This window comes from Austrofundulus limnaeus, unplaced genomic scaffold (genome assembly GCF_001266775.1).
Source record: "Austrofundulus limnaeus strain Quisiro unplaced genomic scaffold, Austrofundulus_limnaeus-1.0 Scaffold106, whole genome shotgun sequence".
Classification (NCBI taxonomy): Eukaryota; Metazoa; Chordata; class Actinopteri; order Cyprinodontiformes; family Rivulidae; genus Austrofundulus; species Austrofundulus limnaeus.
Window position 1 is genome coordinate 1,232,256 of NW_013952508.1, and position 10,769 is coordinate 1,243,024.

The window sequence follows — 10,769 nt, forward strand, 5'->3', positions numbered from 1 at the left end:
CCGGATCTTTGGGGTGAACCAGCCTTTGCCGTAATGTGTTTTGGGGTTTGAAAGCCACTGGGACAGGGAAAATAAACGTCTCAGTTTCTCCGAAACACCCGCAACATACGGAATAACCACTGGTTTGGGTCTGGGTTTGAGGTCTTCATTTTCACCTGAAGGTTGCATGGAATCCTGTCTGTGTTTCCTGTCTGCTTTCAGGAAAGCCCAGTCAGGATAAACACGCACAAAATAAAAAACTCTGATATGGCATGATGCCCCGAGACATTGCCAGCTAATAGAAGGCATCATAAAACAGAACAGGACAATAATAAATGCCCGGACACCCCTCTAGATAAATGTGTTAAATGAGTTAAGAAAAATATGAGCACAAAGCAACAACCCCAGGTTCTCCCCTGAGAACCAGACCAAAACTTTTATGTGCAACCCTGGTTATAACATCCACTTTACTTTGATATTGTTGAAAATTTGAGAAATGTTTTTGTTTGTTGTTGAAACCGTTTTACAATATATATAAAACATTCTTTTGTACTTCTGTTATGTTCATTTGCACTTCAGCAAAAATGCTGGCTTTGATTATGATTACAGTTTTCTGCTAAAATAAATGCTCTAAGTATTACATTATCTTTGCTTTTCATGATAATTTTCTACTGCAATATATACTGTTACCATGAAGGGATTGAATGTATACTGTGATATGAATTTGAGGTCATATCGCCCAGCCCTAACTTTAACATTTAATTGCAGAATATAAAGTCTTACAAAACCTACAGCTGGACCAAAACAGACCTGAACGAAGTATCAGGAGTTTTTTTGGCCCAGAATCAGGAAATAACCTTGTTTTTATGCACAACATTCTGACTGAACCACTCCCTTTGGGGCAAAAGACGTCACAGATATGAAAGACCCTTCCTGCTGAACAGTTTGGTCCTAAACACAAGTTCTGATGTAAAAACTGAGTTTGTCTGTTGTTTAGTGTGAGGCATGTTTTATCTAAAGTCGACCCACATCATGAGTCACTCATAAACAGCGTGCATACTACTATTTAATCACAGCTTATTCACAGCACATAAGAAATACATAATTATGTGTTAATTTCTCAGAAAAAGTTCAGACATCTCAATAAATCATTTCTATGTGAAGTATGTTTCTTCAGTTGTATTCACACTGAACATGGAGCAGAAACGAAGCTGAGAGGATCTCAGATTACAGATATCCATGATGAAGGTAAAAGAACATCTCCAAGCAGCTTCATGGTTCTGTCATATGACTACAGCCAGTCTCCCAGGATGTGGAGGAAAGAAGAAAATCAACCCCAGGCTGATCAGGCAGAAACTGAGGCTGTTAGGAAAAAAGTTGAGGAAACCATCCAGTTACGTCAGTTCCTGTTCACATCATCTGCTGCATTTTGAATCTTATTGACTCCATGGGAAAAAAAAAACAAACAAACTAGGAGGTTCTGCTTGTTGGAAAGAAAAGCTATAATGGGATTTACTAAAATGCATGCCCAAAGCTTCTGAGAGAGGTCTCTCAGACTTCCTCTTGGTGTTTCGGCTGCTGCCTTGGCAGGGATTGTCATGGAGGAATATCTGCCTCCAAGTCCAGTTTCCATCAGCACTTTTCTGCTTAACAGTACCAGAGGAGGTTAACTCAGGTCCTGACCTGTTCTATAAGGCAGTCATAGATTTAAATGTTTGTTGTGGCGTCATTTTTACACGGAAGGCCTTTCTTGATTCAACCCTCACAGTTTATCCAGACTAAGAACCAGAATTATGAGAAAAGTGTTGTTTCAATCGCTGGATTTTTCTTACACCAGTGGTGTCCAAAGTCAGTCCTCAAGGGTCCATGTCCTGCATGTGTTGTCCTGGTTCAACACAGCTGAACCTAAGGAGTACTAAATTAGTAGGCCTCCTCCTCTGAGAAGGTAAATCATGTATTTGGATCAGATGTGTTAGAGCATGGACTAATCTAAAACTTGCAGAACACCGTCCCTCAAGGACCGGATTGCCTGTCTTAGGCTTATGAGACAAAACTGGAGCTTTTTGGCCAGTCACAGCACTTGTGGGTTTATTTTTATAATTTTTGAAGAGTAGCAGCAAATTTATCTACGTCTGTAACTGGTACAGATTTATCCCATCAGCAACTTTCAGCTTTTCTTTATGAATTGTTCATGTTTCTGCATGTCACATTTATTTATATAGCACATTTAAAAACATCTGTTTTTAAACTTTTCTAAAGTTCTTCATGGTTGCTTAATCATAAAACAATAGATGGAATAAAAGCAGTAATAAATAAACCGTAGAAAAGAAATTGGTTTTAGCTGAGATTTAGGCTGAGGGGTATGAACAGATAGAGGTAAGCTACAAAGTCTTGGGGCGGTCATGCCAAATGCTTAATCACCTGTACGTTTTAGCCTTGATCTCAGAACATCAAGGAGAAACTGGTGGGTTGATTGGAGTGCTCTTACAGGTGTGTGGATGTGAAGATGGTGCTAACCCACTTAACTTTAGAAGAAAGCAGTAAAATTGTAAAAGCCATACGAAGATGAAAAGGAATCCAGTGAAGAGATTTTAAGACTTGAGTGATATATATATAGTGATACATACTTCTGTGTACCAGTTAAAATACGTCAGGGATGACTGGTCTAACCCTAAAGAATTACATTAGTCCAATAGAGAAGTAATAAAAGCATAGATAACCTTCTCAAGGCCTTTAACAGAGACATATGGCTTTGCTTTAGTAATGAGTCGTAATTGAAAAAAGTTTGTCTTAATAATTGTAATCTGTTTATCCAATTTGAGATGTCCTCAGTCTTATTTTTATTCAAAATTAGAAAATTTAACCTAATCCAGATTTTAATTTCAGCCAGACAGTTTTAACAGGGGTATCAGCTCATTATTGCTGCCTAAGTAAGCTGGCATATATGCCTGGATGTCATCGACAAATCAGTGAACGTATTGTAAGAAATATTAGTGTTCAAAGACTGAAGTCATTAGAAAACCACCAATGTTAAATAATATGATTGTTAGACGAGATAAAACCATACAAAACCAGAATTCTGGAGTGGGGTTTATTGCCATTCGGATCTGACAGGAAACCACACACTGCCGGCCAACCAGGAAATCGATCCATTTATACAGAGTCTTCAATGCCCGTGTTCGCCCCCTACTGACCTACGGCTGAACCACGGGCATTCATACACGATTCTTCCCTAATGTTTTCATAACGGATAAATGTGTGTTGTTATAGATATTTCGGACATGTAACTAATCTATATCAATCAACACATAATAGATTAAACATTATGAAAAGGAAAACCTAAAAATATAGTGTTGGGCTTTTAACATCAGTAATAATCTGTAATAACTATAAATTTCTTCAGTATGCTTCCTAAAAATAGACTCTAGCGGCAGCATGTACAAAATAAACAGCAGGGGTCCCAATATTGATCCCTGGGGAACACATTAATCTAGAGTGGCTGCTGAGACTCACTGCTCTTCATGAAGGTAACTGCAGGTGTGCAGATCCATAGATCCATCCATCCATTATCTTTACCTTACCAAGTCACTGGTTCCTAAGTCCAGCAGTCACTGTGAGAGGCAGGGGCAGCCTGGACAGGTCTCCAGTCCATCACAGGGACACATGGAGATAAACAAACCATTCATTCTCACTCACACCTCAGGACAGTTTAGCTATTAATGAACCCAACGTGCATGTTTCTGGTCCGGAGAGAAAAAGTTAACTCCACCCAGAAAGACCTCAGGTCAGGATGTGATGCGACCCTCTCACTGTGGCACCAGCTCTGCAGACACTAACTGTGATGTTTTTCTTCTTCCAGGGGTTTCCTTCCTGCTCGTATTTCTTCCAGCCTCAGCTGTCAATCAGGAGGGCGGTGGACACGCCTGTTTTACAACAGGCCACACCTTTAACACAGACCGCAGCTCCTGACACACCTGCACGCCTTAAGTAATTGATATTTTCCTCTTTTATTGCCACAAGCTGCTGTTTGGTGAGCAGCAGCTGTTTTGAACGGAGCTGTTTGTGTCTCAGGTTGTACGTTCCAGAGTTTGCCTCATTGCTTTCCATCTCAGTGACTGGCTGCTCGTCAGGAGAGGCAGCAGAGGTCAGAAACTGCTCGCTGCTCCTCACACTGGGCTCTGCGTCTCTGCAGCAAGGCGCCACCACAGTGAACTGCTCAGGAACCAGCTGCTCTGTGTCCCTCTCCAGCCCCCCGTGGGACACCTGGTTACGAGTCGTGGTGGAGAGCAGCCAGGTCAACCGAACCGTGACCTTTACCGTTGTCTCCAACTGCACAGGTGAACACAAGAGCTCCTGAGCTTTAACACATTCCAGTCTGCTCGGTGTTTCATGTCTTCCTCTGTGTGTGTGCTTCAGTGGGATGTAAACCTAAAAGTGTCGGCCTTAAAGCTGATGATGACATAGCGAAGCTGCGAGGTGGCAGCAGCAACTCGTCGTCAGCAGGAAACGTCTCGCTGGCTTCAGTTTTTAGTAACAAGTCGGCGTGTGTGTGGAGCGTCCCCGTGCTCTACGAGGAGCTAGACGTTCTCTCGCTGCGTTTCACGCCCGTCAGCGGACCCAACGTCAGCGTCACGGACATGCACCCCACGCTCCTGTCCTACCCGCTGCCGCCGCACGCCACCGGGGGGACGCTCAACCTGCAGCTCACACTCAACTCTGTGCGTAAAGCTCCGACGCTGACTTACACAGGACGATGTCGTGATGTTTTTATTTCTTTTTGTTTCTCTCTCTCTCGCAGACTAATGCCACCATGGGGAACAGCAGTGCTGTGGTTGCCTGTTTTTCTCCCTGGGCTCCAATTCTCAACCTGAAACAAGCTCGACCCTGTCACACAGGTACTGCAGCAGGAAACTCACTAACTCTGACACTCATAGATAATTTATGAATAGTTCTGTGAAAAAAATATATAAACAGTTAATGTCCTGATGCATCTCAGTAATCCAGATAGAAAAAATTCAAAAAGAAAAAATAAGTAGGTTCTCTGGATGGGTTCTTCTTTAGTGAAACGTTTCGTCTCTCCTCCAAGAGACTTCTTCAGTCTGAGGAGTTTCAGGTGAACTCAGCCTTATAAGCACTGCCTCCACATGGTGGACAAACAGGTTATGGTTCGTTCACACCGAACGCGTTTTGAGCGGCAGGAGCGGCCGATTCACATGCAAAGTCTATGGTGGAGGTGCCTCTAGGGGTCGTGCGTCACATCACGTACGTTTTGGGCTGTGCGCAAGGAAGGCGGAAGGGCCGCAGAGCGTTTTCCGAGCATGCGGTGCTGCGGAAGCAGCCGCCGCCCGAGCCGCCGCCAGAGTTCAAATATCTGAACTTATCGCCGCTCGACGTGTCTCCCACTGAAAACCGAAACAGACGGACTGGAGATCTTTACCTGAAATCGACCGTGTGCAGTTGGGTTTTCTGGCAGGATATATCAGCACCGATGTGGATCAGCTGCTCGGAACCAAAAAAAAAAAAGTCCGTCAGCTGGCAGCTTCTGGAGTGACGAAACTAACCGAACAAATCGCCTCTAAATCATCTGGTGAGTTAATTATCTGCTGTGTACAACGTTCGCTTGCTTTTTAGTAAATAAATCAAAGCCATTTTCTTTTATTTTATCTTTATTTCACTCGCCGAGGAGACGCTCCTCCCACAACTCGCTGCTGCTGCTGCTTCTTGTTCTGGTCTAAACACTAGTGCGTTCTTCGGTCTGAACATAGTGCGTCCAACAAGAGGCGTTTTGCGCTTTTTGGCCTCTCAAAACGCATTCGGTGTGAACGTAGCGTAAAGGTTAGTCACATGCAAAAGAGGGCCATCGCCTAACAATAGGCTTGATTAGCTCTATTGTTCATGGAGGGTCATGTGCCCCATCACCTGACTTATTGGTTTGGATGCTGTGGTTCTTAGGTGTCGTGTCATGTGTATGTAGTGAATGCAGGCGGGGCTCCCCTTATTTTGTTTTTCCCCTCTTTGTTTTGGTTATCGGATGAGAGACGAAACGTTTCACTAAAGAAGAACCCATCCAGAGGACCTACGTATTTTTTCTTTTTGATAAACAGTTAATATTTTACCTGTTGTAGATAGCTCCTTGAATGACCTCCGTTAAACTCCCAAAGCTGGCTGCTGCTGTTTTAAATTAACTTTAATCTTAAACAGGTTTTATGATAGAGATTTCGTGGCTCTTTACACCTTCACCTGTTTTACATTACATGAATTTAATTGATGGTAGGATTCTTAAGGCACCTCATGGTTTGATTCAGAGGATAGGGATGTGAGAAGGGGTTGCACATTGTTTGAAGTTGAACGATTCTGGCTCCTTGTTTCGATTCTGGTTCCTAACGATTCTCGACTCTGATTCTTTTTAAAGTCCAGATCAAAAGAGGTCGCTAACCAGATGAAAAACTTCTCTAAGAATTTAGAGGTTCAATGAGCTGTAGCTTCAGATTAAACTTATGTGTGTGCTTGTTTGACTGTTAGCAAAATATCCTGGGACAAATTCTGATTAAAAAACTCTTAAAGTAAACCTCAGGTTTACATCTACAGGATGGCTGCCTCTGCAGATGTCTGTAACTTGAGCTGCAGGCAGTATGATTTATTTCAAAGTACAGCAGTTGAATTATGAAGTTTTGAGAAATTTTTAGCCCTAAAGGTAAACAAACAAATAAATCAATAACTTTTTTTCATTAACAGCTCTGTTTGTAGGATACAGTGTTGGTGTGAACGTCAGTGTTCCTAAAACTGTGATCAGGCTGCCTTTTCCTCAGTCCACAACATGGTACCTCACTCTGCAGCTCACCTGCAACAGGTAACACACACATCCAGGTTTGTATATCCCCATGGGGACAGTGCATTGACTTACATTCATTTTTTGGAAATTTTATATCGTAACCCTGAACATTTACCCTAAAATTAACCTCACAGGTGCCTACCTGACCCTAAAACTAACCTCACAGGTACCTACCTGACCCTAAAACTAACCTCACAGGTGCCTACCTGACCCTAAAACTAACCTAAACCTTGGTCCTAAACCCAACCCCCCACCCCTAATTTGCATTTGGACCCCCGTTCGGTCCCCATGAGGCTGCTTTTTTGGGATAACTGTACCCTCAATGTAGGAAAAATAAGGCCACACACACACACATCCTTGTATTTGCATTAAACTGAGGACATTGTATTGACTTCCATTCATTTTTTAACTGTATTTATAACTGTATTTATGCCTAACCCAGACATTTTCCCTAAAACTAACCATTTCTGGGCAATAGCTAACTCTAACCTGAACCAGAACTTAATTCACATCATACCTCTAAACCGAACTAGTAAAGCACAGCAGAGCTGCAAATAAAGTGAGGACCGGGAAAATGTCCTCACTTGGTTAAAAATGACGATCCTCACTCTGTAGCAGAAACAAACACACACACATTGTATAATAGTCTCTGTATTTTAGCTTTTTTTTCTCTTTGCAGAAACCAGAAGTCTTTTTATGCCCTAGTTTAAAGTGTCTGTGACGTCAAATTTTTGTAATACAAATGAATGCATTTTTAGAAAGAGGACATTGATAAAATATTGCAAAATAAATTTCATGATGCTGAGATGAACAGTTGTTGAGAAATTTGCCTGTGAAGTAACAGGAAGTGATGTCAAAGGGGAATGTCTGCATGTGAACAGAGCAGTGCTACATCACTGACTGTAGAGCAGAATCTGTTTTTTTAAGATAATTTTGAGTCACTGTCAGAGAGATGAAGAAGAGTCAGAGTTCAAATAATATTTCAATAAACAAAGACCAGAGAGTTTTCTTTGTTAAAGAGTTCCCCTTTGACATCACTTCCTGTTTCACTTTGGCTGAGACAAGTTCAAAAGAAAATCTGACAAAATGGGTTAAATTGTGTGTATTATTCCAACTTTCTTAAATATCAAGATGTTTTCTTTGACTTGATGTATTTGAAGAATGTGCATGTCACAGGCAGCTTGTGAAATGTTTCAGCTGGATGCCTAACTGTGTTTGGTTTCCTGCAGCAGTAACTGTGGAAACACGTCGGTGGTGTCTGTGGTCCCAGAGGTCTTCATCAGTGCCTGCGTGGAGGACTGCGGTCCATACGGTGAATGTAGACTGCTGAGGTCCTACAGCTACCTGTACGCTGCCTGCGTCTGCTCAGCCGGTACAGCAAACGTCCACGCCGTCATCTGAGTTGCGTCGTTAAGCCATGGCCTTCACGCGCTGCTTTGTTCTGACGTTTGCAGGCTGGAAGGGCTGGGGCTGCACCGACGGCTCCACGGCTCAGTCTTTGCTCCGTCAGGTGGGGGCGACCCTGCTGCTGACGCTCAGCAACCTGTCCTTCCTGCCCGCCATCGTGGTGGCCATGAAACGTGGCTACGTGACCGAGGCCTCCGTCTACGCCTTCACCATGTTCTTCTCTACAGTAAGTCAAAGACACCAGTCTGGGTTTTCTTCCAGCCCAGTGAGTGACGGGCTGTTCTTGTGTTGTAGTTCTACCACGCGTGCGACCAGCCCGGTGTAGCGGTGCTGTGCATCATGGACTACGACGCCCTGCAGTATTGTGACTTCCTGGGGTCAGTGTGTGCCATCTGGGTCACCATCCTGTGCATGGCTCGCCTCAGACACACCTTTAAATACGTAAGAGACGGTTGGATCTCCTGACAGAGGTTGGGTCCGCTTTGTTCGGTGCTTTCTTTTTGATTTTGTCTTCCTGTTTGCAGACTCTGTTCATGCTCGGAGCCTTGCTGATAGCCATGTCTATGCAGCTGGACCGAAAGGGTCTGTGGAACCTGCTGGGCCCTGTCCTCTGTGCCATCCTGCTCATGGTCATCACCTGGGTAAGCATCAGGACCACAGGCTTGTGTAGGTTAGTCACCGATGCAGCTCTGAAACCCTGTGGTGTCTCCAGGTGTACAGAGGGGTCCGTCGACGACACTGCTATCCCCCCTCCTGGCAGCGCTGGGTCTTCTTCCTGCTCCCCGGAGTGCTCTGCGCCCTCGTCGGGGTCTGCTTGTACATTTTCGCCGAGACGGAGGACAACTACTACTACACGCACTCCATCTGGCACATCCTGGTGGCCAGCTGCGTGGTCTTCCTGCTGCCGCCCAAGGAGACGTTTGCTGAGGAGCTGAGCTGGAGCCGGGGCTTCAGCTGGAGCTGGAGCTGGAGCTGGAGTCCTCGGGTCTGTGGGTATACGCTCTGTCAGAACAACAAGGATGAGCTCTACACAGTCACATAGCAGAGCAGGACCTTCTGTAACACAGACTGTACACAGCAGACCTTCACGAACACCGCTGGGTGGAACATGTTCAACATGTGACTCTTCAAAGCTTTTAATGTTATAAATGATACTTCATTTTATTAGTTTTATTCTCACAGATCTTCAGGTTTCATGTTCGCATCATGTGGGAAACAGTAGAACACTTCCACACTTATTAAAAAGCGCTGATTTGCACAGTTTTTGATGAGATCAGAAAACATTTTTTAATAGAGTTATCTCTGTGAACTTCAGATAAATGAGAAATTCTCTGAGCAGTTTTTAGTTGTTTTTTTTTTCATTAGTCTCAGTTTATCCTGCTGAAACACTGACGATTAATAACTGAGATAGAAATGTAAACAGTAAGACAGAAAGAAATCAGTTTTTATATTTTTTTAGCTGACCTAAGCAGTTTTTCCTGCACACAGTTAGCAGCCAGACGGGTCCAGTTCAAGCAGCACATCAGCTGTGTGTCCACACTGACACACACACAGCCCAGCACAGTGTGTAGGATTTGTTGTTTTCAGCAACATCTAGTGGTTGAGTGGTTGAATCATCCTCCCTGGTCCTCCCCCCACCCCCACCCCCCGCTTCCAAACAAAGGAGTTGCTACGGTGTCTCTCAGGTGTCAAAAACCTTTGATAATTCCAACCGCGATGTCTACCAGCAGCTTCAGGGCTAGTGATGTTTCAAGTGGTAAGATTATGAGCTTTAATAAGTAAAATTATCCCAGCTACAATGACAGACAACAAATATTACATTTATAGTATTACAACTAAAACTGTTTTTGACGCCGCCACCGCAGTTTTGTCCTCCATGAGCCTTCGTAGACAAAATGGCAGTGCAAGATGGCGGCTGCCTGTAGTGGCGACCCGCGACCATGGAGATATAAACAGCTTTATATAAAGGTAAAAATAATAAAGCAAGGTCTTCATCTGCAATGATTAGACATGTTTTTTATTATTGTCATCAGTGATTATCTCAATTTYGGCTAAAAGAATTGACAAAATCCTACACACTTTGCCTTTAAAGCTTTTCCTTGAAACAAATAAAGTTCTCTGTAAGCTCTGCATGCTGAGCTGTCTCACCACCGGAGCAGTTTGAGCCTGAAACATCTCTTCAGTTTAAAACCAGCGTTAAACAAACAGAGGCAGGTTCTGAAGGAGGCTGAGAAGTGTGGTGGAAAAAATAGAAAAAAGTAAAATTTTTGAGGTTAAATCAAGAACAACGATTTTTTTTTGTCATTCCAAATGAGAAAGATAGATACTGAGGTCCAAGTTGTCAGCAATAAAAAATACAATAAACAATAAGATGAAAAGAAACACAAAATTAAATGAAAAATTTTTATAGTGTCCAACATGGAGTGTATTGCAACTTGCACACACACACATTCAGCCATAGTAGAGTGATCATTTCTAAAAAAAAAATAATAATTAATTGTGATTAATCTAAAAGTTGTAATCTCTGCCCAGCACTAATGTTAACACAACA

The 10,769-nt window shown here is 43.1% G+C and overlaps 1 protein-coding gene across 2 annotated transcripts in view; it reads left to right on the forward strand.

The window, feature by feature from the left end:
* Positions 1 to 9,556, forward strand: part of pgap6 (post-glycosylphosphatidylinositol attachment to proteins 6) — an 18,665-nt gene extending 9,109 nt beyond the window's left edge. The window contains exons 4-13 of one of the 2 annotated variants that reach the window (XM_014013826.1): positions 3,839 to 3,966; positions 4,051 to 4,316; positions 4,396 to 4,697; positions 4,778 to 4,874; positions 6,715 to 6,829; positions 8,041 to 8,183; positions 8,266 to 8,444; positions 8,513 to 8,659; positions 8,743 to 8,859; positions 8,931 to 9,556. In XM_014013826.1, the coding sequence (XP_013869280.1) occupies positions 3,839 to 3,966; positions 4,051 to 4,316; positions 4,396 to 4,697; positions 4,778 to 4,874; positions 6,715 to 6,829; positions 8,041 to 8,183; positions 8,266 to 8,444; positions 8,513 to 8,659; positions 8,743 to 8,859; positions 8,931 to 9,260 (1,824 nt within the window). In that variant the 3' untranslated portion in view covers positions 9,261 to 9,556. The remainder of the gene's footprint in view (positions 1 to 3,838; positions 3,967 to 4,050; positions 4,317 to 4,395; positions 4,698 to 4,777; positions 4,875 to 6,714; positions 6,830 to 8,040; positions 8,184 to 8,265; positions 8,445 to 8,512; positions 8,660 to 8,742; positions 8,860 to 8,930) is intronic. The other variant, XM_014013827.1, reaches the window with a different exon arrangement.
* The last annotated feature ends 1,213 nt before the right edge of the window (positions 9,557 to 10,769 follow it).